Source organism: Zonotrichia leucophrys, chromosome Z, assembly GCF_028769735.1.
Source record: "Zonotrichia leucophrys gambelii isolate GWCS_2022_RI chromosome Z, RI_Zleu_2.0, whole genome shotgun sequence".
NCBI lineage: Eukaryota > Metazoa > Chordata > Aves > Passeriformes > Passerellidae > Zonotrichia > Zonotrichia leucophrys.
In genome coordinates, this window is record NC_088200.1 from 39,634,150 (window position 1) to 39,660,814 (window position 26,665).

At 38.8% G+C, this 26,665-nt stretch overlaps 1 protein-coding gene across 1 annotated transcript in view; it reads right to left on the minus strand.

Annotated features, from left to right (window-relative positions):
- Positions 1-369: 369 nt before the first annotated feature.
- BRD10 (bromodomain containing 10) overlaps positions 370-26,665 on the minus strand; it is a 47,136-nt gene continuing 20,840 nt past the window's right edge. Inside the window, exons 6-8 of the mRNA XM_064735160.1 lie at positions 17,060-17,175; positions 10,609-10,796; positions 370-8,459 (exon numbers count right to left, since the gene is read on the minus strand). Of these exons, the coding sequence (XP_064591230.1) occupies positions 4,846-8,459; positions 10,609-10,796; positions 17,060-17,175 (3,918 nt within the window). The 3' untranslated portion in view covers positions 370-4,845. The remainder of the gene's footprint in view (positions 8,460-10,608; positions 10,797-17,059; positions 17,176-26,665) is intronic.

Below are 26,665 nucleotides of genomic sequence, written 5' to 3' on the forward strand. Positions count from 1 at the left end.
TTTAAAGTTTGCTTTTATGCCACTATAGTTTCAAGGAAATTTTTTTAAAGTAACATTGCTCTTTGTCACATTTACAAAGTGGCTTCTTCAAGAACTATAAAATCCTTATCTGGATGCCCATCTGTATAAAATGACCATATACAGATTTTATCTTATATCCTATGCACACAAAACCAATGAGATTTAAAAAGCATCATCTTGAAAATCATTACAGCAGTTTGCCCTTTTACATCTTCAAGAGACATAAAATCAAGAAAAATAGGAACAGATTCAGACTTGCAGTGGTTTCAATAACCTGTTTTAAAGATCATGTCTTTACACTAAAATATTCTGCAAGTGGTATAGATTTATTGGATGAATTAAGTTGACACTGATGTGAAGTTGGTTTACAATTCATATTTCTATGAAAAAGTTAGTACGAGGCTAAATAATAGTCAGAAACCAACCCACAAACACTGAAATAATTATTATGAAGAAAACCCATCAACACACTGATGAATAGCTCACAGGACCTTTAGAACACTCACTCTTCTGATACCACATCTCAAGGATACGGTAAAATTGAAAAGGTATACACAGCAATGACAGCAACTGATTACTTCCATGAAAGAAATAATTGAATTCACAACTTCTCTTTATTCTGGAAAATAGACAACCAACATGGCAAAGGTCTACATAGGCCATATAGAAAAATAGCAAAGAGCAAAGGCTTGTTTTGTCTTACAATGTAAATATTATCAAATGAAACTAGCAGGTGCCAGGTTTGAAAACCAGAAAGGAGATTTATTTACCAACTCTCTACCACTGGATGCTGTGGATGGTAATAATCTTTTTACATACTTCCATGAATTCTTGAAAGGATTGGTGTATTTCATCAAAAGAAATACACTGAAAGCTATTAAATAGGAAAAAAAAAATCACAGCTGTGTGAGGAATACCCTGGCTCACAGATAAGTGGATACTAAAAGAGTATTCAGACCTGGTTTTGTGCTCTTTTGGAATGCTACTGTCAAGTGCTTCAAGAGACTAGATGATGCTGGGATTGATGGCCATCATAACAGGATAGATGGATCTTAAGTTTGATGCAGCATTATTTATCTTATTTTTCTTACTATTTTGAGCCAGTGAAGTCATGTGAGGTGCAGCTTACAGAGAGCAGTCTACATAAGTTTTTGTGAGAACCTCTGCCCATTCTATTCAAAGGAAACACTCCTAACATAACAAACATTCATGCTTCAATAAAAAATATTAATTTACTTTAAAACTAATTTGGGCTACTAAAGTTCTGCACTACCACCAACTATGAACCACACACACTGTGGCAGCTATGGATGCCCTACAAATGCTAGCTTTTAGTATTTTTCTGACCTACCCCCATGAGACATATTACTTTCTCTTCACTCACTTCCCAGGAGAATTTTTGCTTCCCTTTTCACATTAAACCCTTTGCCATGTTACGCAGTGAAATCAGCACAGGTTTGAATGACTTGGCAGACACACTTGGTTTGAATAGGTACTTATATGGCCCCTAAAACTTGTCAAATATAATTGCTTCTAGGGTGGGAGAATCCCTATGAGAAAATGGCAGCACACGCATGAGAGTTTGAACAATAAAGCAAAATTAATGTAATTTTCTACTCATAGCAAAGTAAGACTATTGTGCAGAACATGTCCATTCAGGTAAATAAAAGGATGACATTCAGAATATTCAAAGTCATTAGTAAAGCTAGAATTTTGCATGTAATATAGTGCTTGAATATTGTATACAATATCAGAGGGTGTACAAAAGCAAGGCATTTCACAAGCTCTGAAATGTTGAACATGTTTTCTTAAAAGGCTGATTCATACATCTATGTTTATATGTTTCATTAAATGTCTTTTTAATTTCAAGTCGAGATGCAGGCAATTTTGCTTTTTCATTGTGCCTGTGAATATAATCTACATTTTTACAGTTCTTTTTGTGCTACTGGTAGCACTATTCATTTGGTGGAGTGCAAAAGGTACATAACAAATTGTCAATGGGTATTTAGGTTCACTTGAAAAAAAGCCTTATCTCTGACTGAAATTCATACTATCGGAAAAGAGTATTGAGAATAGGAACTTTATTCACAAAAATTACTAAAATTTGGTTTTACATAATTAATGTTGCAAGCCCATTACATAGCAGTATCAAGTCCTTCTCCAGTAGGATTTGGAATGTGAACATATATCTGAGAATAAAAATCCATGAAAACTGTAATCAAACTAATCAAACTTCTCATGTTGTAAAGATTATGTCTGCCAAATTATAAAATATTTATGAAAATCATAAAATATCGCCATATTGATTCAGAAAATTTCTTGGAAATAATTCAAGCAAGTTACTTGAGTCCTGAGTTCCTAAATTCAGCCCTTCTGACTTTTCTCTTTATTAGAATTGTAGCATAAATCTTTCCATTACATTAGCACACAGAAAAATGTCATGCAAGAATTTTTTCTCCATCAAGAACAACTTCAATACTAGAATCCAGTCTTGAGCTTTCCAAACAATGCAGACAATTCACTCTACAGTAAGCATAAATTAGAAAAAAGGAAAAAACAGTCATTGCAAGAGAAAATCAAAAAAAGCAAGTCCCAAGGTTCAACCAGTGAAATGGAAATAAAATGAGCTGCTGGTACATATGGGTAAAATGTCCATGAAAGAACTGCCATTCTCTGCCATCTCCCTGTGTTGGAAAAGACACCTGCAGCATTCAACTGTAAAATGCAGTCAGACTTAAAAATCCTTAGTACTGTAAACTCTACAAGGGCATGCAGACACCCTTAGTACCAGGTGTCTTTAAAATCAATTACAATCAATTACTCCATGAGAAGTAAGAAAATTGTAGCAGGTAGCTTTTTCTGAATTTAAACAAACCTTATTTCATTCCAAAACTGACAGTTTCCATCTTTCCCAGCTCTAAGATAAGATGGAGATTTCTGATCCATAAAGATGCAATTCCCCAATGAAATTCTTTTAATTAGTGCAAAACGAAAGGTTCCTGTGGAAGGCACAAGCCTTTCTTGCCTCCAGTTTCCCAGAACTTCAGCTAAATAGCCATCAGGTTACTTTTCAGAACAATTTAAACAGCAGCTGACAGAGGCAGTAAGATGTGGTCCTGTTCTTCAACTCAACATCTGAACTGCAGAACTGTGTACAGCAAAAGGGGAAGGGAAGTAGAAAATTCAACAGGATGAAAGCAAAGGTTGAAGCTTAATTTTTATGAAACTCAGTCTACAAACACGGCTAAATACAGATATGTAAGCTTTTATCCCCTTTGTCATAGCTATTTAAAAGGCAACTCTTATTCATAAGCTCTTCTGAAATCCTCCCTTCTAGTTTCTAAAAAAACCCAAACCAACAAACTCCACAAAAAATCCAACACATACGAAGACAACAATTCTAAAATCACCATCTTCCATAAGATAAGATGGGCACCCTTTCTCTATATGCAAAATCACAAAACATATAAAAAACTTATCTCCATGAGCAGGCAGCTGTGAACTCAGCAGATCTGCAGAAAATAACCCAAAGGTTTTATCAGATCAAATGCTGAAACTAAGCCAATAAATACTGAATACACTGTATAAAAAGGGAAGGTTTATGCAATATGTAAATTATCCCCATTCAAAGTACTGATAAAGCTTCTTTTAATCTTGTATGATGTTTTAGCACTGTCCTTCCAGATAGAGCACTTATAAGCTAAAGAAAACATACAGAGTTAGAAAGTGTGACCAGTGGAAAAAAATGGGTAGTTGTTATGGCTAGATGGAAGATTAGTGAGTGACCTTATTACAGTTATCAGATAATGTGGAAATACATACAAGGTTGTAAAAACAGAGAACAATGAATTGTTCAACAGATCTTTGAGCTTTAAGACAAAGCATGGCAGTCCTTAAGAGCAATCAGTGTGACTTAGACTGGTGTATAGGAATCCATTTGTAGCCTTACCATTTCACTCCAGTTATTTAGGCAACATAACCAAACCATTAAGAATGGATGAAGTATGGGTTATCCTGCCCGATATCATGAGGAACAATAAGGAGGCCTTCCTTCCAAATCCTGTCAAATCATGTGACATGTAAAATCAGAGAAGAACAGAAGAGATTATATAATTTCATTCTACCATACACCAAAAGAAAGATATATATGTATGCATGTATGTATGTATGTATGTATGTATGTATTCTCCCATGGTGCAACAGATACACATATTTTTAACTACTGCCAACACAAAGCAGTACAGCAACTTGATTTATTACATGCAGATTCTTCTGCATTGTTGCTAAACAGTACACTGGTCCAAAGTTACTAAAATACTTAAAAAACTATACATTATGTAAACAAAACATAAATAAGACAGCATAGTTCTTTGTACATATTATTTAGTACAGGTTTTTAGGAGTTCAGGAATATGTACAATTCTATACTGTAGACTGCATTTTTACAATGCATAATTTTTTTTTTAAAGAAACAAGCCAAAAATAAATTTGACAAATAAAAAGGAGATATGTACTGTCATAAACACACTGGCAAACAGTCCATAGTGTAAGATGGAACATGTGCAAATTGTGAGATTTCTTCAAACTATTACATGAATTAATTGGTCATCTCTGAGCCTTTTACTAGAGAACTTTCTGAAAACTTCTGACAAACTAAAATTTTTCTTTCTCCATATCCCCACAGGTAAACAGGTAAGAACTGTAACCTTATTAATATTGAGTAAACCAATTGCTTAAAACATTACAAGAAATTTTTCAATAGTTAACAAGTTCCAAAGTTTGAAGAATGCCCCAGAATTTCAAAGTGGCTCATTTGCAGTAAATTCAGGGTGCAGCTTTGTCAGGTTTATCAAGGCAAGATGACTGAGATGCAGGGAAGACTGCAGTAGCATTTCTGCTTGTGGAACTAACAACAGGAAGCAGTGATGAACACAGGGAAGGAACTTTTGGTGCTGAAGTATTTAGAGCATTCAGTATGGCTCCCTCTGGACTGACCAACAGTTTTTTGATAGAACCATCTAGCTGAAACACTGATGTGTTGCTTGGTAAATGAGAGTTCGGAGGATGAACAGCAGAAACAGAACATGCAGCTACATTAATGGGAGACTTTGTCACTGAAGATACAGGCAGAGTTACTGTAGACAGTGGAGTACATGAGCTAGCTGGAGTACCAAATATCTGAGGTGTTGCACGTACGATGGGTAAAGCATCTGCAGCTCCAAAAGAGTTCACAATTTTTGTAGAGCTTTTCAAAGGATGTTTTGGTATTTGCGAACTTAATGAATTACTTGGTGCTAGGATGATTTTTGAGGTTATTGGATTAACAGTTGGTACATCTTGAGGCTCTTGACCATGGTTAATTGTTAAAGGAGTTTGCTTTGTATTACAGGAGAGAAGAAGAACATGGCTGCCAGCTCCAAGGCCTTGTAGTGGAACAACAAAGCGAGTACCATTAATCATTATCTGAGTTCCAGGTGCCAAAGGCATACAAGTGTTAATGACTATTTTCTGTTGAGTGGAAGGTTCATTCAACGGAATTCCTCCTGTTTTGCTTGTTACAGGGGGCAAAGCTTCAGATATCTGAACAGCAGAAGCACAAGCATAATCATGACTTTGTTTCTCTGTACTGCGAGGCACCTGCTGGCATTGCAGGGTAGAAAGACTGGGAAAACTAATTACTTCACCTGCATTTGGCGATGGAGGGGGCAACACACTCTGAGGTTTGTGAATACCTGCATGACTTGACACAGCAGCTGAAATTCCTGATGAATGAAACTGAACCAGTGTGGGCAACTGTCTTTTTGGGACTGGAAGAGGAGCTGGAACTGCTGCCAATTGAGGAACTGTTTGTAACACCTTGTGGGGGGTGGCTGAAGGTCCAGGCAAGCTAATGACTGGAAATTGCAGAGCAGATGCTAAGTTTTGTGGAGATACTGTTGGCTGTGTTGAAATCAGCACAGACGAAGCAAGATGTCCTGTCTTCACAGTTGATATACCCACAGTATTTCCAATATTTGATGTACAAAGTCGATTACCCAGAACTGGCCTTATTCTTGAGGGATCATTGCCACCAATCAAGACAGTAGGCTGTGCCCCAGAGGAGGAACTTCCACTTGATGTAACTGAAACAGATTCTACTTGTGCATTTGCTGTTGTCATTGTAACGGCATTTTCAGCTTTTGTGGCAACACATATAGATTCACCAGCTGACACAGCAAAACTTGGAACAGGAACCACAGTACTACTTGTCAAGGATAGGGCTGAGGCTGTCCTCTTATTGTCTTCTCCTTTAGAAATGCCAGAGTGAAATATATTAACTGGTACAGCCTCCTGTGCACTGCCTTTAGTATTTACAATGGTCTGACCTATATTTAGTCCAATTTTCACATCTTTTACTTGAGCAATAGTTGGTGATGAGTTTATTCTTATTGGTGCTCCTACTGTAGATGGGATCAAAACCAACTGTGGGTGCTCTGTGGTATTAACAAAGCCTTTGGTCAGGGAAGAAGGAAGTTTCTGTTTCAATGACTCTGCAACTAGACTGGTGGTTGATGGGCCACTGGCAATTTGCGTGTTAATGAAAACCAGCTTCTGAGCATTAACAGCAGTGGATGCTGGACAGGGTATAATATTGACCCCTGATGCCCCAGATGGAGATAAAATTGGTGGATTTGTGATTAATGTAAATTTCTGGACTGGAGTACCACTGATTAACTCTCCATTTGTTGCACAATTTGACTCAGATTGTGTAACAGATTTTGTTTTCACTTTAGTATCCCCTTGATGCTGCACAGAAGAATTTGGAGTTTTTACAATATTACTTTGTCCAGTGCTAGTCACACTAACAAGGCTGCTTGGAGCTGCTGACACCAAATTGCTAGCTAATGGAATGGAGGATAAAGAAGAAGACACATGGCAGGAGTCCTCTCTTACTTGACACAAAGAGTCCCAAACAGCTGGGTGCTGTAGTGTGAATTTGTTATTTTTCTCCATTGCCTGGGTAAAATCAGCAGGGGAAGCTGGAATGTTAACAAAAGAAGTTGTTGAGGGGGCCAATCCAGAAGGAGATGATTGTCCAATATGTGGGAGACCAGATGTGGCTGTTGCTACAAATGGAAGACTAGAGCATGATACTGCTGTGGTTTTTGGCACGAGAAAGGCCTGAAGTTGAGACGCGTAAGTGAAAACTGAACTAGGACATAAACTACTAGGTGACATCTGGTCTGGGTTTGTTCGCACTTTAACAATTCCAGTGTTTCCACCTCGTGTTGTGACCAGGATAGATTGTGATTCTCTTACACACACTGTCTTTAGCTCTTGCTTAGTTTCAAGGGAGTCAGTTTGCTGCTGTGACGCTATGCTGTGAGAGGCAGAATCAGTGTTTGTAGATGCACTTAATGCTGCTGCTGGTGTTAAGGTTTGGCTAGCTGTGAAAAGAGTAGGTGAAGCCAAAGACACAGGCAATGTAGCAGCCAAAACTGTAGTCTTGAATTTGCCACTGTCACTTTGGCTTACCTTAATTATTGATAAGTTATCTGCTGAAGTTACACTAGACAATGGTTGTGTAGTGTTCATGGGACCAGCCACTTGTGATGAGTGGGTAGTATTCTTGCTAAAAACTGTAGTGAGTGACTGAGTGGTATTTGCAGGGCTTGTTACCAGAACAGGTGTTAAAGAAACACTGACGTTTGGCATTTCTGGTGAGGATGTACAGTGCATCTCAAATGACTTTTGTTGTAGTGACTGAATATCCTTGGACACAATTTTTTCTTCCTTCTGCTGAAGAAGAAAATTCTTAGGTAAAACAAGAACTTGTTGCATAACTTTTTCTCCATTTTTAGGGTCAATCATAGCTTGCATTTGAATTTTCACTGAGCTGTTGGGAACATCTATTGGTATGCAGTGGCCATTTGGCATTTTGTATACCATTTGTAAAGGAGTCTTTGAACTGGCCTGGCAGGGCAATGCTGGTTTGATCAGTGATGATTCCAAAGCTGGTAAAACTGATTTTTCAGAAGTAGATACCTTCATGCTTGCAGGAGGCAACAGTTGATTTGTTAAGGTCACTTTGTTCCCAGTATTCTTGGCAAGCAAGGCCTGGATGGGTTTGGTCCCTTTCAGAAAGTTTGATACCGATGTTGCAGGATCTGTCAAGGAAAGCAGCTCCAGAGTTGACCCTTCAAGTTGTTTCAGCTCAGTCAAGCAACTATCCAACTGCAGGCTACTTTCTGAACTCTGGACCACAGCCTCATTAGTGCTCAGTTTAGCTTTCTTCCTTGGTGAAAGCTCAGTAGTGTTTTGATCCAGACAACTATTTTGCTTGAACTGTCGTTTAATGCATTTAGGCAGTGTCTTCTGTATCTCTTTAGAAGCTGATTCTTTTTTCAGAATTCTGTTTTTTCCTGCAGATAAATTCATCTCTAATAGTTTCATTTCATCTGCAAGGATATTAAAACAGAAACTGTGTTTTACATGCTTGCAACTGATACCCCTATAAAACAGTTTTACAGTGTCTTGCTAAAGGCAATACACTAGTTTGCAAGAGTAAAGTTATGCGGAAGGAAATGTCTAATTTTTTTAAGGTGTCTATTCAAGGATCTTTGCTATACAAAAAGGGGGTAATAAGGACAGGAGGAAGCAATAAACAAGAACATACATGGACTGAAACCTGACCAGCAATGGGAGACAGTTAGGAAAACCAAACCTTGTCAGTTAGGTTAATTGACAACAGTATGTGAAAGCATGAAAATGTATATTTCAACAAGGTTATCTTGAGGGGGAAAAAGGGAAAAACCAGGAAAAAAATATACAGAGACATAGATCCAATCAAACAAAAATGGAGACAATGTCAAGAAACAACTTCACCAATCACCCAATTTAATGGGCTATCAGAAAACTGCAGAGGCCTCTTGCAGGAAGATAACTTTCTGAACCTAATATGATTATACACCCGGGGAGATCTCTGAGACAGAGGCAGGAGGGGTAAGGGAATTGGTACAGCTATACAACCCATGAAGCAATGTATAGCGATAAGGGGAGATGCAAGGACAGCTGCAAGAGGTTACAGCTTGTGGGCCTAGTGACAGCTGCTGGGGGGTGAGTGTCTGTATCCTCCCTAAATCCAGTGAGTGTGTATTCACTGATAACGTTCAAGCTAGACTAGCTGGTGAGCAGGAGGTCCTGGGGGTCTGGGCTGGCCTAACCAGGTGGACTTGTGAGTGGGGGATGCCTGTGCGATGATGTGAATGCCATGTTTCATAGTGAGCATCAAGCTGGACTAGCCAGTGAGCAGGGGATGCATGAAGGGGTAAGAGGGCTGAAGATGCATGCAGGAGGGCCAGATGGACATGCATTGAGGTTTTGACTGCATGGGGCTGCAGGGGGTCCTCTCCAAGGAGAGGCCAAAATTGCCTTGTGCGAGACACAGCTGACTCCAAAACAAATCCACTACAGGACATGGCTGAGCCTGTCAACCAAGCTGATGATGTCTCATGGATAATGCTTTGTAGAAGCATGTGATAGAATGGACCGAGGAAAAAGTGTAGAAACACAATTCTGTAGACAACAAGGTCAACAAAGAAGGAGAGGTACTACGTGCTCTAGGCACTGGAATGGAATGGATTCCCCTGCAACCCAGTAAGACCCCTGATGAAGCAGGTTTACCTGCTCCTATGGAGGACCCTGCTGGAACAGGTATGTACATTGAAGATACTTGAGAATCCCACTCTACTGCAGGTGAGGAGAATGCCTTGAAGGAAGTTGCAGCCCATGAAGAGCCCACTCTGAAGCAGGTTCCTGACAGGAACTGTGGCATATGGGAGATCCACACAGTCTTATCCTGACAAACTCTAGCCTATGGAGAGGACCCACAATGGTGCAGTTTGTGAAGCACTGAATTCCATAGCGAGGACCTCACACTGGAACAGGGATGAGGAAGGAGCAAAAGAGACTACCTGTTATGAAATGATCTCAATCCCCAGATTCAATCCTTCCTATGATATTTGACCAGGGAGGAGGTGGAAGAATTGGGAATGAAGATAAGCCTTGGAAGAAGGTGGATATGTGAAAGGGAGGGGTTTAGGTTTGTATTTGTTTCTCACCATTCTACTCTATTCTTAATTGACAACAAATTCAATTTAATTTTCCTGAAGTGAGTCTATTTTGACTGTGACAGTAACCAGTGAATGATCTCCCTTGTCTGTATCTTGACCGTTAAGCTTTTCCACATTGTTTTCTCTCCCTAGCCTCTTAAGGGAGGAAGGGGTGACAGTGGTAGGACAGGCATCTGGCAGCTGGCCAAGATCAACCCACCATAAAATTCCACACAGATCTAATATGTTATCATAGAGACAGTTAAGCACAAAAAATGGCAAACACTTCAATAAAGCAGAATTTTCATCTTGGTCATGTTTGCCTTCTTCAAGTCTACATCTGACAGATATGGACCACAAGCCATTTTCACATTATCAGTGGTAGAGTTAAGGTAAAAAGTATGACTCAAACTCACATGGAAAAATTAGGTTCCCAAACGAACTCAATTCAGCTCCTGAATCAAGTTCAAGCTACTGAATTCCAGTAAATGCTTACCATTGTCTGAGTGATCTTTTTTGGGAACTTCTATATGTTCTGCAGATTCTGATGATTTACTGCATACTACTGCAAAAGATTCTTTGCCAGAATCAACTTCACTTTCATCATTACTCCACAATTCTCTGGTAAATTTATCATGGTCTGGATGTCTTTTAAAGTCATCATAGTCCTTCTTCAATCTAGACCTTAAAAATAACAAAACTAACTTTACTAAAAAAACATAATTTTAAACATTAATTTTATTTCTATTTGCTGCCAAACAAAAGGTTGGTATAGATTTAATTGCCTGTGCCCTTCAAATAATTACACTGTAGCCCGGTCTGCAAGTCTCTGAAACCAGAAAATGTGAAATGAGAGCAATGTCCCTTACTTTACCAAAACTGAATTCTATTTCATTAGGTCCTCTAACAATAGCAAAAAGACTGAGTCAAATGACCATTACTGTTTTACTGTATCCATATTCCTTTCCCTCCTTCATCTTTCCTGTGACAAATATACCTGTACAGACTAGAATATTAACTGTAAAAAGTCTACTCCTTACTTTGAAGGCAACCCCAAGAAGAGAATTCAGTAAATATAGTTTTTCTTAAGCACATCATGCCTCTGGCTCAGCTATGACACTGTATTGCAACTTTCTCCTTAAGAACACTTTCTTATCTCTAGCCCATTAGAACAGCTGCTGCTATGAGTTCCATAGGCTCACGCTCCACTAAAGAATGTGCATATGACAGAAATACACAGGTACTTCACTCATTTGAACACCATTCATAAGCGTATCACTTACCTTGATACTGCTAACCTGTACATGCTTTCATTGTCCCTTCTTCTAAACCATTGTTTACATGGGATGTAGTGGCTATTTTAGTGTACCAATACATTGAACTTCAGGATTCAGCTGGTGCTAACCAACACAATGCCCAGAAGAATTATTTAGGAAATGAATAAATAGATTATAGCAATTAACACCTTGTGTGGAATAGAATCTAGACTATTCTGGACCTAACCCTTATGACAGTAACAGTAAGATCTTAAATTTACTCATTGTTCTGCATTAGTGTATCAGCTGTTTGCACCGAATGCAGCAATGGCCAACTGCTCTCTATGAGTTGTAGAGGGAGGAGCCATGAATGATGTCACAGCTGGTAGGGCATGAGCCTCACCAGTCAGCAAGTTATTTCACTCCCACTGAATGTGGCCGCAGGCAGGCCTAGGGATGGTAACTGGCTTCAACCAAGAGCCCAGATTAACAGGCAAATCCCTGGTGCTGAGGCAGGTCTGAGATCAAAGTAGGAAGTCAATTCAAAGTTTAGGATCAGGACCAGGATCCTGCAGTGATGGCTGCCAGGGCCACGACCCAGTTGAGCGATTTCTGGGCAGCTCCACAGTGATGATGCAGGTAGAAGGTCAGTCTGCAGGTCAGTCCAGATGAGTGGGATCCATGGCCAGGCACAGTAACTGCTGCAATTGAGCTGGAGACTGGCACTTCCCCAGCAGAGACTGAAGACTGCAGAATGACCTGGAATGGGATCATGGACAGGCAGCATAGACGGAGAGCCTGGTGGGGCTTCTAAGGGTCAGTGAGATCTAGTCATTTACTGAGAGCAGACATTGAAGCCTGTATGAAGATGTCGTGTGGATAATACTTCAACTCTGCCATCAGGATTTTGAGCTTGAAGTCTAGGTGTGGAACAACTACAGGAGCACACCGGGAACTACTACTGTACCAAAGTCTGTGGATGTAATTTCCTTTTTTCTTTTGAGGAACCTCTGCTGTGAGGCCAGTGAACAATTGTAATCAGTGGGCACAAGTAACTTTCTCTTTTAAACCCTTCTGCTATTCAAATACAATCCAACATTATACTCTGTCATAATCTTGAAAAGACCAGAGGATCTTTCAGAAGGGAAAGAAAAGGATTTTGATCATAAAGTCTGCTCCTCCTAGTTAAAGCCAATAATAGGGAGAGAGGGAGGGAGGGAGGGAGTGTTGCCCAGCCTCCACACTGTTTGGAAGTTAAACACTGTTATTCAACTAGGAGATGTTAGTACCTCGCTGAGACAGAGCAGTTGCAGTGAGACGTATGGGGGAACTGATGTTTACACCATTGCAGCAAATTTTGCTCAATTGGTTTTTCCCTTTTACATGACACCTTTCTTCACCACTGTCACTGGTGCTACACTACTGCTTAGCAGTTGCATAAGGAATCAGACCAAGACAGTGACCTAGAATCCTCCATATATCTTTCTTTTTTGCCCATGATTTGTAAACATCGCTCTTGAGACAGACCTGGTCCCTGGTATGCTATGTGTAGGTCCAAAAAGTTATGTCATGGAAATACTCAGGCTTTCCTCATTGAATAAACTAGGGTTACAGCATAAAACACACATACTAAAGACACGAGTTGAATTCAGTTAATTTGGCAAGTTATCTTGCACTCCAAGTGCATACTTCTCAAGCTACCAGCGCATGCACACGTAAGATCTCAACTACACTGTTCCAGACTAAAATTTACTCCTATCAATCACAGCTAATATATAGCATTTCACACACTTTGGATGGCAGTTCTGTGTTCTACGACAATATTGATGCAACACTGGCAACAAACAGAAGCTGGAAGCCACTGTGCCCCAAAAAAGTTATGATAAAGTTATGATCTTCTTGCCATTACTGAAACCTGGTGGGATGTGACTAGAGTGTGACTACTGATGGCTACAGGCTCTCCAGAAGAGAGAGGTGAGAAAAGAGAGAGGCAGAGGGGTGGCCCTCTACATCAGGAGGCAGACTGAGGGTGAAGAGGTGTCCCTGAAGAGCAGCCATGAGCAGGGCAAATGCCTGTGGCTAAGGGTCAGGGACCAAAGCAACAAAGGGAACCTTGTGGATGGTTTTAAGTGCTGACCCCTGATCCAAGGGACCCTACTGACGAAGCCTTCTTGCTCCAGCTACAGGAGGCATCATGCTCACAGGCTCTTGTCCTGCTGGGGCCCTTCAACCATCCCAAAATCTGCTGGGAAAGCAGCACAGCAAGCTGCAGGCAAGCCAGGAGACTCTTGGAAAGCATGAGGGATACTTTCTGGAGCAGCAGCCAGAACAGCAGCCCTTCCAGAGGGGATACAATCCTGGATCTGAAGGGCACCAATGGAAGTGAGCTGATGTTGAACATCAGCGCTGGAAGGGGAAGGAGTCTGGGCTGCAGTGACCACACATTGCTGGAGTTTGCAGTCCTGAGGGCTATGGGCCAGGTGAGGAACAAAGTTAGGCCCCTGAACTTTAGGAAAGCAGAATTCCAGCTCTTCAAGGAGATAGCCAGTGAGATCCACTGGGACACTTCCCTCAGGGACAAGGGAGTGGAACAGAGCTGGCAGATCTTTAAGGAAGTCTTTCACCATGTGCAAGAGCTGGCAGACCCCAGGAGCAAGAAACTGGCAAGGAAGGCAAGGGAACAGCAGGGCTGAGTAAGGAACTGCTGGTCAGACTGAAAGGAAAGAAGCAAATGGACAAGCAGTTAGAGCTAGGATGGGTGGCCCAGGAAGAGCTTGAAGAGACCTGTAATTGATCTAGGCAAAGGACACAAAGAATAACAGGGAGGGCTTCTACAGGCACGCTAACCACAAAAGGAAGGGCAAAGAAGGTGATCCCCTCTGATAATAAGGGTGGAAACTGGTAACAGTGTGTAAGGAGAAGGCTGAGGTACTCAACATCATTTTGGTTCAGTCTCCAAGGGCAACATTTCTTCCCAAACCTCTTGAGAGGATGGACAGTAGGATAGGGATTGGGAGAATAAAGTACCTCCCACTCTAAGTAAATATCAGGTTCATGATTACCTGAAGAATGTGAATGTACCAAAGAGAGGGAATTGGCTGATGTATTCTCCAATCCACTCTCCATGCTATTTGAAAAAATCTTGGTAGTCAGGTGAAGTCCCAGGTGGCAAGAAAAAGTAAAACATTGGACACATCTTAAAAAAAGCTTGAAAGGAGGACCCTCAGACCTGTCAGCCTTTCCTCTGGTGAGGAAGATCACAGAATAGACTCTTCTAGAACCTATGCTAAGGCACAGGGAGGTGATTTGAGACAGTCAGCACAGCTGCTCTAATGGCAAGTCCTGAGTGACAAATTCAGTGTTCTCCTAGGATGGACTGACTACATCAGTGGACAAGGGAATAGCTACAGTTGTCATTTATCTTGATTTCTGTACAGCCTTAGACGTCGTCCCCCCACAAGATCTTTGTCTCTGAAATCAGAGAGACTGGGATTTGACAAGCAGACCATTAGGTGGATAGGCATCCAGAGGGTAGTGGTCAATGGCACAGTGATGGACATCAGTGACAAGTGGTGTCCCTCAGAGGTCCATACTCAGACCAAAGTTATTTAATATCATCACTAGTTACATAGACAGAGGGATTGAGGGCCCTCTCAGCAAGTTTGCAGATGCCACCAAGCTGAGCAGTGTAGCTGACACACCTAGAGGATGGAATGCCATCCAGAGGGACCTGGGCAAGCTTGAAAAATGGGTCCATGGGAAAATCTCATGTGTTTTAACAAGGCAAAATGCAAGGTGCTGCACCTGTTTTGGGGAAACCCCCAGTCTCAGCACAGGCTGGGCATGACCAGATCCCAGCAGCCCTGCCCAGAAGGAACTGGGGGTGCTGGTGGCTGAGAGGCTGGACCTGCCCCAGCCATGGGCACTGCCAGCCCAGAGAGCCACACGTGTCCTGGGGTGCATCCAGAGCAGGGTGGGCAGCAGGGCAGGGAGGGGATTCTGCCCCTCTGCTCTGCTCTGCTGAGACCCCACCTGCAGGGCTGCATCAGCTCTGGGCTCCCAGGAAGGACATGGAACTGTTGGAGTCACTCCAGAGGAGACCACCAAGATGATCAGAGGGATGGAGCACCTCCTGTGCAGAAAGACTGAGAGAGATTGGTCAGCCTGGAAAAGAGCCAGCTCCGCTGAGACCTAATTGCAGCATTCTAGTATGTGAAGGGGGCCTTCAAAAAAGGAAGGGAGAGAGACTTGTTCAAGAGCTTGTAGTGAGAATACAAGGGGCAATGGCTTCAAATTCAAAGAGAGTAGGTTTGGATTAGAAATTGGGAAGAAATTCCAAAGTGCAACCATGGTGAGGCACTGGAACAGGCTGTCCAGAAAAGTTGGTGAAGCCCCATGCCTGGAAGGCCAGATTAGTTGGGGTTTTGAGGAGACTCATTTACAAAAGGTGTCCCTGCCCACGTGGATTGGAATTGTATGACCTTTAAGGTTTCTTCTAATCCAAACCATTCTATGATTCTTTGATTTGACAGACAAGAATACTGAGCACCAAACCATTCCACAACAGAATTTACTAAAAGGGTATAACAGTGGACTTCACATACTGGAAAACTAAACCCTTCCTGACAGTAATGCTATTTGCCATGTGTCCAGAAGGATTCTAAATTGTGAAAGACAGGAAGAAATTGACAGCTAAGGAAAATGAACAGGAGTGAGAAGAGAAAGGAATAGGAAAACCCCAAAACTTGTATTTGGGTCCATTATTGAAAGCAAACTATTCAACAATATCCCAAATTTCCAAATAAGAATTTTAATTCATGGATGATATTCACAAAATAAGTTACTGAGGAACCAATGTAATATCTTTGATATTATGTTTTTGTTTTTCAAACATAACACCTTTTACACTTTCCAGCATTAGCTCTGCATCACAAAACAGTATAACTTGCTTCCTTCACACCCAACATTTAAGAAGCCTCTCTTCCAATCCTTTGTTACAGAGTTCAAGCCTCATGGCAAAACTAAGGTACAATTATAGCAACAGCTGTATGGTTAAGGGGAAAAAATGGCACTGAGCTGAAAGATAGTATCTAATCTCTCCATGATTTATAATCAGAGTAGCAGTTTCACTGTCACTAATACTTGCACTTTACTAGCTTGAAACCTGTCACTATTTCACTCATATTCCTCTGACATACTTCTTTCTAGATGCATTTCTAATTTACTGTGTTACAAAGACCTCAAAACAATGCTTCAAGAATTGTTCTGTGGAGAATTCATTAATAGTTAATATAGGTAGCTTTACATAGTAAGTAGTTAGAGTATTCTAAGGAGCCCTGATACAGTCCTCTAGAGAAAGGTTTTCAGCATCTCTTAACCAAATAAGCAGAAATACAAATCCTAGCTGTCTTGCAGTATACTATTGATCAGCATGCTAAAGGACTCTAGAGTGTTTTAGATGAAAAAGACACTACCAGATTACGCTCAAATTTTTTTGGAGATAGTAAATCTGGAATATAAAATACTTCTTCCTACTAAAGTATTGCCAGTGCCTCACTCCTCTCCTCAAACTATTTTACTTTTATTTATTTAAGAAGCCGACTTATAGATCAGTATTTAAAAGGTGAATTTGGCTCTGTTTTTCATCCCATGCACCACTGTTGGAAAAAAAAAAAAGAGCAGGTAAATTACCTGTTTCTTTGAAATGCTTTAATTAGCTTTGGTTCCCATGGTAACAGTTCATTAAGCAGTCGTAACAATGTACCATGCAATTCCTTTACTGCTTGCTTCCGGTGGAACCATCTTCCCTGAAAACAAAAATGCCGTTTATTTATCATTGCATTAGACAAAATCCTGTTAGATTTTACTAGTACTACAATAATCTTGGTACATGGATATAGCATACGAGGAAGACAACTGGAAGAAAAGATTAGGAACTTCCAGAGTTACATCCACCCTTCCAGAGTTATATCTATCTAGGACATTATTACTTTTATTTTAATACTACAGAGGGATAATGTCATAGTTGGGAAAGTAATACTGCAAGGATGCTCACTTTTCACAGGTCAAAATTAAAATTGAAAGGATTCTACAAATACTCCATGTGCTCAAAATTACTTAAATGAGTAACCAACATGGGTAGTAATCTATTCAGATCAGGGAAATCAAAAATGTATGTACACTTTTCTGAGTTAAAATGTTTGCAGAAAATTGCACCATAATCTCATTTAAGAGAAGTGGTATAAAGTATAACATTATTATTTGCAAAAGAAACCTTACTACAATTTTCAAGGATAAAAATCACAATGTTTTTCTGTTACATTTTATTTAAAGTTCTAGAAAAAAAGCTTTTTTTAAAAGAGAAGTTTAGCAAATTTGTCTTTTATGAAGTAACATGCCACTATGTGACTATGCCACAAAGCCCAGTTTTCCAACATATATCCTTTAAGCTTTTAATTCAAACACATAATTAAAAGTTTTATTTTCAAAACTGATATATGTAATCTTATATTCATGTTTTCATAAATCTAGAAAGTCTGAATAAGGAGTGAAGACATTGGGAAATTACAACCATGCTGGCCACGATGCTGCAGAACACAGCTCTTAACATTCACACATACCCCTTGCACATATTTTTTCAAACTTTATTCTGTAGTTCATTGCACAAAAGACTGAACAATGCATATATATGTAACTCTTATAAAAGAGATGTGGTATAGCACTTCTGCCACTCAACCAACTCTGTGCATTTTATGTAAATGAAGATTTTAGCTCTCTACTTGTCAAAGAAGATGTAAAACACTCAAGAGACTATGGTTCTGCAAGAAAAAGAAGCAGGACTTGAGAACTTTCTTATTTCATATACATATTTAGCTTTTGATAGTGCACATATCCTTCACAGCCTCCTGTGGTCTAGCACACCAAGAAAGCTAAGACAGGAAAATCTGGAAAAAGCTTGTCAGCACTCTACAAGAATGATCTTCCCAAGGACTTTGGACAATTTCTCTCTACACACTTCAGCAGATCTTTTCAATGTACAAGATCACTCAGCTTGAATGCTTGTTTGAAGAAAAAGTATCTATTTTTTTATGGATAATCATTTACATGTTACATTACAAAACAAACAGTTACCTTCATTCTTCAATTAAAATTACAAAAGCAAAGATTTCAAGTAGGATCATTATGCCACATTACCACATAATGACCAATGTTGTACACACAGACAAGCCAGTAAACTGTATTATAATTTCCTTCACTTGTGGCCAGTGTCATGCATAAAACCTGTCACTAATCACTACAACAAAAACCAGACCTTGTGCGTACTGTAGTCTGCCAGAGGATTTGGTATCATCTCTTAAAGTCAGCAACCAACAGCATTAATTGTTTACATACAAAAGAATATTACATGCACAGATATCTTTTTCTTGTAAGGTAAACAAAACATTTTGCAGATTGTTTAAAATAATGTATTTATGTACTGCAGGGCATTAGTGCATTATCACAAAAAAAATCAAATAGCAAAACTAAACAATGCTACTACTATTGTGAAGAAGAAATGCTCTACATGCAGTGACATAGCAAAAAAAAGTGTGAAAATGCAATATTAAAAATACATGAAAAATCACTGCAAAGTAAAAACCCCAAGAAATTATTAATTTCTGAGCCTTATTTGTCTTTAAATAAGGCTAAGGTCTTGGCTTTACAAAAAAAAGAGTATTTATGAGAAAAATAAGTATCAGCTGGCCACTGAATAAATTTGAAGCATCAACTGTTAGACAGCCAGAACATGTACAATGTTCAGTCAAGAACAGACTTCAAGACTTTACTGACTTCATTAATACTTCACAGAAAAACAAATATATTACTTATCTCTCTGCTTACAAAACCAAACATAAAAAGCTAGCCAATTCCTGCCCCCTAATTCTACAGGATTAGCAGCTCTAGATGGAGGCCTGTCTCTAGTGCTGTCCCCAGGGGTTCAGTACTGATCCAGTATTGTTCAACTTGTTCATCAGTGACTTGGATGAAGCGGCAGATGCCTCCTCAGTGAGTTCACCAATGACACAAAGCTGGGAGCAGTGGCCAATACCCCAGAGAGATGTGCAACCCTTCAGAATGATCTCAACAGGGTGGAGAAACAGGCAAAGAGGAACCATACTTCCAAGTAATTTCAATGAAAATTTTATAGCAATATCATTTTAAAAAGCATAGATTAATTATTCCACTTTGTTTCAATTACTTATTTTTCTTAGTGGGGTTTTAGAATTGACAATAAACCTGTTAAGGGAAAAATGAACAAATTTTAGCCAGGAGAAAAACCTTTTTTCCTCAGAAGTAGTCAGGACTGAAGAGTATAGGCCAAAAAAAGGCTGGAATAAAAAAAAAATACTTCTCTTTTAAATGACTGTGGTTTAGTTGATTTTCTGTGCAAACACATAAATGCTAGATGTTATTATTCCTTAAATATTACACAGTAAAAAGAGACATTAAAAACATTTATAAAATCTTAAGATCCATCACAACAAAATTTAACATTTCTTTTCATGTGCAATTTGATTCTCTAACACAGTCCGGTGCTTGTCTTTTATTCAGAGGGGGGTAAAGGCAAATCAATAATTGATAAAACTATGACTTAACTCCCTATTACATAGCTGCCCACTAACTTCTATAGATAATACACTTGTTTTAACAAATATCTGCATTGTAAATTCTCAAAAATACCAAATGATACATTATAAGAGATCAGCTACAAACTGAGGCTTGGGAGGTTCAGGCTGGATCTCCAAAAGTACGTTCATCAGAAATATACAGCACTTGTTCCCTGGGAAAAGACGCCAACTCCCACCTGGCTACACACTCCTTCCAGGCAGCTCTCTCCTATGCCTCCTTTTCTTCAGGCTCAACACCCTCAGCTTCCTCAGCTTCTTCTTACAAGATTTATGTTTCAGACACTTCACCAGCTCCATTGCCCTTCTCTGGTCTCACTTCAGCACTGAAACGTCCTTCTTGTAGTGAGGGGCCCAGAACTGAACACAGGATTTGAGCTGTGCCATTGGCCTTCTTGGCCACCTGGGCACTGCTGGCTCATGCTCAGCTGCTGTCACCAGCACCCCCAGGGCCTTTTCCTGGGGCAGCTTTGCAGCCACTCTGCCCCAGCCTGTGGCACTGCCTGGGCTTGCTGTGACCCAAGGGCAGGACCCAGCACTGGGCCTTGTTGAACCTCACACCACTGGGCTCAGCCATGATCCAGCCTGTCCAGATCCCTCTGCAGAGCCTTCCTGTCCTCCAGCAGGTAAGCACTCCCACCCAGCTTGATGTTGTCTGTGGGCTGACTGAGGACGCCCTTGATCCCCTTGTCCAGATCACTGAGAATGGTATTAAACCTAATTTAGTTACCGTGTTGCTCCAATTAGTGACAAACAAGCCACTATTTTTTTTCTGGAAACACAATATAAGGTATTAACACAGGAAAATACCAGAGGAAAAAAGGACTAGATAGAGAAGTATGCAATGTGACTTTAGGCTATGTAAATTTACAAGTAAATTTCAAAAATGCGAACACAATAAAAATACATTTTACAAATGGGCTGAATGTTTCTGTTTAAATGCAGAGAGACATTCAACACATTCAAATGAAAACTCACCTTTTAAAATAAGGTTTCTGACATCCAGAGCAGCCAGGAAATGCTGACTCCACTCTCTGTGATCGATGCACCAACATACACTATTTGGTATACTTATCATGGAACCCCAAAGCAGACTGGAGCCAGGATATTGATACATGGGGTAAGGACTGAACTTTTCATATGAGTTTTTGTTTTGCTTTTAAATAAACACGCACACACAACACCACAATATTAAGCAGTTTTATAAGATTGTCTGTAATCTTTACGTTATATCCCAGGGACATAAAGTAAAGAAAATTAGTAATCTTATAAAACCATGCAATATTGTTGAAAACGGGGTGGTGGTGGAGGGAGGAAACTTACCCTTAATAGGCCTGCTCCATTCTGCTGCGGGGTTCTGTGGTATGTGTGACATCACAGTCTAGCGTTTTCTAGTGATGTCACACAGAGAGGGAGTTGGCGATCACCAGCTGCTTTGGACAACAGACACCTAAAGAAAAGAGATCAGTAATTTTTCCAAATCATATATGGATAAATGTTGAACGTTCTTAATAATTTATTTATGGGCCAAATACTACAATTTCAGGCACTTCCAATTTTGACTGAATAAGAATGCATTACAAGATCATGTTTTCACACTATGCAAACTCATCTGTTGTTGAAAGTGTTTTAATTTTGAAAATGCTTAGAGTTATCTTCTACAGTAGAAGTTCCTTAGAGTCAGCCTCTTGCATTTTACTTTCAGCAACATCATTCTGAACATTATAAATATATATCAACAGCTAACCAACCTCTGACATTCTTTGAAGACTGGGATTAAGTAGAGAGTCAGGAAGAATGGCTTGTAGTAAATTATAAAACAAATTCACTTATGACATCTCTTAATCAATTCTATCTTTGAGCATTTACCAGCAACTAATGAGAAGTCCTGACTCCAGCATGCACTTCCATGACCTATATTTCTGATCACACAAAGTTATATCCTAAAATGATCTCATACTCTCTTCTTTCTAATATAGGCAAATAAAGTAAAACAAACAAAAAACAACACCACCAAAACAAAGTGCAATAAATTTCTTGCTACCAAGACCATCTTTGTCTCCTGATTTAATTCATTACTGTGAAATGGTTTTCATTCAAATATTTAGCCACATTCCAATTTTCTTTAGGCACAATTACTACACAATCATCACAGTGTTGATTAATATACCACTTTTTTTAGAAAAAATATAAATATATATAAAATATATAAACCACAAAAACACAAGAGAAAGTTTATTATCAGCATGAGCTTACTGTTGAATCCAGAAGAGTAAAATTATCCAGCACTGAATTGTCACATTTTACTCCTCCATTAGAAGAACTTCAAAGTTATCGACTAACTTACACCTCTGGAATTCACAAAGAAAATGGATGTATGTAGTATCCTAAACTGTTTACAAAACATCTATGTTTTTTAAGTTGTACTTAACTTCTTCTCATATATCTGAGTATTTTTCTCTTCTTAACTCTGGATATAGAAGTGTTTCTGCATTCTTCAGATGAGTGTCTTAAAAGCTGCTGTTTTGCTAGTACTATGTGCTGACAGGAATGTCTTGAATTATTTCTTCAAAAGAATATACTGATTGACCAATATCTAAAGCATTGTGAACTCTTCTGAATACATAGTAGTATTTCTGTGACAAAAATGTATGAGTACACATTGATCTCGCATGCAGAACCCACACTTTCACATTTGGAACTGTAGAAAGGTATGTGGCAAAAGAAGTTTAAAGACAACTTCCCCAATAAATATATTTATTGGAGGTTTAGTCAGTCACACATGGAAAGGCATGAAAGTTCAAGAGAAAAGAATTGTGAAAAAAGTAGACAATAAAGACAGAAAACTGGAAAAGCTTAGAAAAACTGAAGAGCATGAAAAAAAATATTGAATCTTAGTGAGATGAGCCCAAGTTAAAAATATCAGAGAAGATGATCAAGTACTGTGGAGAAGATTTCAAAACCAAAGCCTAAAATTGGCCTTATTCATCTATATTATACAACTAAATATTACAAATGATCCACATCTTCAATCTGTCCTCAGAAGTACAAGAAGCTGCATGGATGTAAATGTGTAAATCTGTCTCAAAATTCAGTATTTGGGCTCATATTAGTGTTTTCAGGAGATGCAGGCAAGGCAAAAGGAGCAATAACAGTATTTTGAAGTGATTAAAGTACAAATCAGGTTTTCAGGATAACGATGTAAAAAGAGAGCATGTAATATACATAACAGATGAAGATACATACTAACAGAGAAACTAAGCTTAAATTAAAAGAAAATGTTTCAGCTGCAAGACTTGAAGTCTATCTATTAATAACCTTGAACCCAAGCATTTATTGGTTTCTCTTTTATTGTAGCTCATTTTACCTGCAGTTTAAACCTGCAAATAGGTGTGCACACACAGATTTCTCAGATTCTAATATTTACTGTTTGTTTGCATATCTATGTAAATACAATAATGCTGATGAAAACAACTGTAACTGAAAACCCTTCACATGCAAAAGTCCCAGGCATGGCACATATTTCACTGGGGAGGGAGGAAGTGGTCAGGACAAGAGGAGGCAGGGATGGGGAGAGGAAATCAACCTCTGAATAAAAATTGAATAAGATTTAACCCAATAATAAAAACGTTTCCCTAGGCCGCAGATGAGAAGACACAGTAGGTTTTTCCACTTCATTGTTTGCAAAGTTGAGGTCTGAATTACTAAAATATTAGTAAGAGCCCTAAACTATTTTTGATGGTTGAAACATGAGTTTCTGCTGAAGGGAAGTTCTTCAGAAGTCCCTTTAGATTTTTGTCTAAACACAGTTTCCCTGCCAAACATTTTCAAACACGTTACAGTATTTCCTATTTCCTCACTGAACAGAGAGAGAATATTTTATAAACTTTTAAAATGAACCATTTTTCATTTTTTTCCCATGTATATATGTATTAACATATTTTTAAAAATAAAATGCAGCAAATCAATGAAAAACGTCAGAAAGCAGTCTCTGAGTTTAGATACTTACACCTCATGAATAAATTTAACAGCAGCTTATTTGGAATCTCACAAAAAACAGACAAGGAAAATATGTTCCACGCTGGATCAACATAATCCTTTTAATAACCCCACAAGTAAATTTGTCTGAAGTTCTAACTATTTCTGACCTAAACCAGTGGGTTTCTCACTTTAAATTTTCAGGTGTAGTCAGAAATATATATTTTTGCAGGTATCTTCATGCTGCAGAAAACCACAGTTTCCTTTTAGGCCTTTTGACTCACCTGCTAAAACAAATATCCATTTCCAAAGATAGAAAAAGGCATTCAACCCACTGAGAAAAAGGCATTCAACCCCCTGGGACCATCTCATTATAAGCTCCAGGAAAAACAGCAGAACACAAAAACTTTAACAGGGAGGATTTCACTTTTTTAACTATTAAGTCAAGAACATCAGGGTGTTACAGACCTCTACAAACAATAAAGCCTTTTCTCCAAACCACAATTAGCTGTTACCTTGGCTGGTCTCGTTTGACTAAGTAACCTTTGTCTGACTTTTCTCTTTCTCTAGGGACCATGCAGTCTCCTTCTCAGGAAGGTACTGCCCATTATTCGTTTTAACCTTCTCAGCTTATCTATGGGAATCCTGGGCTCCAGCCTCCCTGTTCACCCTCTACACAGCTATGCATTTATCCATCAGACTTAGAGGGCATGAATCAAATCTAATAGTGCTACCAAAATAAAGTCTTGCACTCAGTAAACAAGAAATCTTTCCACATTCACGTTAAAAACTCAATTAATTTTACTGCAAATTCAGCTAGCATCTGCAAAATAGCCCTAAATTCACTATTATATGCAAGCACCTGCAGTCCTGTCACTTTCATACTACACAACGTCAAGTAGGGTTTGAAAAAATAATAATAAAAATTTCTGCTATGATATGTAACAGTTAAGTACATAAAACTGATCAACCAAGCAACTTAATTAACAGTTTCACACACACACACACACACACACACACACAAAAACCCTTCACATCACATGAGAGGTAGATTATCTGAAAGGCAGTAAGAAGATTTTCATTCACACTGCAAGTCCCACTGATTAGACCAGACAGAGAAGACCTAGGGAAAAGTGGGATCCAAAATTCCAGAGACTGATAGTTGTTATCCTGTGTAGGATCCTGTGTATCCTGTTATCCAACAGAATGCATTACTTTACTGCCTCTTCTCTTAAAAGAAACTTTCTATATTAGACGGAAGTCTTTATGTGATCCTAAATATACTAGCAAAATGCCTCCCTATCATGTGTGTTTGTCAAAATTATTTTTCCAACAATATCACTTCAAGTGTGGAATTAAGCTACTTTGTAAATCTTGGTCAATTTGCTAGTTATAGAAAATTTCTAGGAGCTCACATTCAACAAATGGCCATGAATATTATATATACAGACTCAATTTTTGAAAAACTAACAAGAGCTAAAAATTCAACAAAATATCAATAGAATTTTTAGCTAGTATGTTCTTCTACTCCTACTTTACTGACTGCATGTAATTTTACCCTCACCTTATCTGTGCATGGATAAGGTGTGGGTAAAATTACTACTAGTTATTTTATTTTATTAATTTTATATTTATTAAAATTATTTTCTTTTAGTAATTTTATATTTATTAAAATTACTACTAGTTATTTACTAATTTCTACTAGTATCTAATTTTCATTGCTGTAAATTCTGGGTTTTTTCTATTGATTCAACCTTTAGTACAGCTTTTAAAATTAAAGGATGCAGTTTCACATGTCCTCAGCAATATACAAGAGATAGAAGACATTCTAGCTTAGACATTCCTTAGGGTATCAGCCTTTCACTAAGCACAGATCATTAAACTTTAAATCCCCCTTCCGCACTTTTAACATTCTTCCTTATATTTATATTTCCTTCACTTATTTACAAATGTTTAAGTCAGGTACAATAGCAAATCTGACTTCTCCTCTCCCTCTGGATATGTAATATGTGGTAAGGAGAGGAATTATTAAGTAGCTGAAGAAATAGACCTTTTAGAGCAGCCTGCTCTAAAAACTGCAGGCTGCAATTACATAAAAATACAACTGCAAAATCAGTCAATTTTCTTTTGCCTGCAGATGGACATTTCTGTTCTTACAACCACCACTTAACCTGTAGCAGAATAAAAGCACAGGTATTTCTGCAACTCCATGATAAATTGCATTAGAAAACTGGTCTGGCTTGCAAACAATTCATCGGCATAAATAAGTAGGTAGGTTTATCATAATCTAACTCTCACCTTGCAACAGAAAAAAAATTTTGCTAGCCTCTCACATGGGATGGCACGGAAAACAGAATCTTCCAGAGAAAAAGGGAGTAGGAGCTATTTATTTGGCAGCAGTTTTGGGTTATATCAGTTGAAAGCATATGTGAAATTGCAGCACTGCTTCAGAACTGTGTCTAGAGCTCAAGTACAGAGTTGAACTCTTAAAAATTAAAGAACTTACATAAAATTTAATTTTCTACTCTAAATAGACATAGCAAACTAGCACAAAGCAAATCTCATCATGGGTATAACAAACTCACCAGGAATCAAGAAAAAGCTCAAGGCTTTTTAAAAGGAAAAATACTACTCATAGCTAATCTAAAGACAA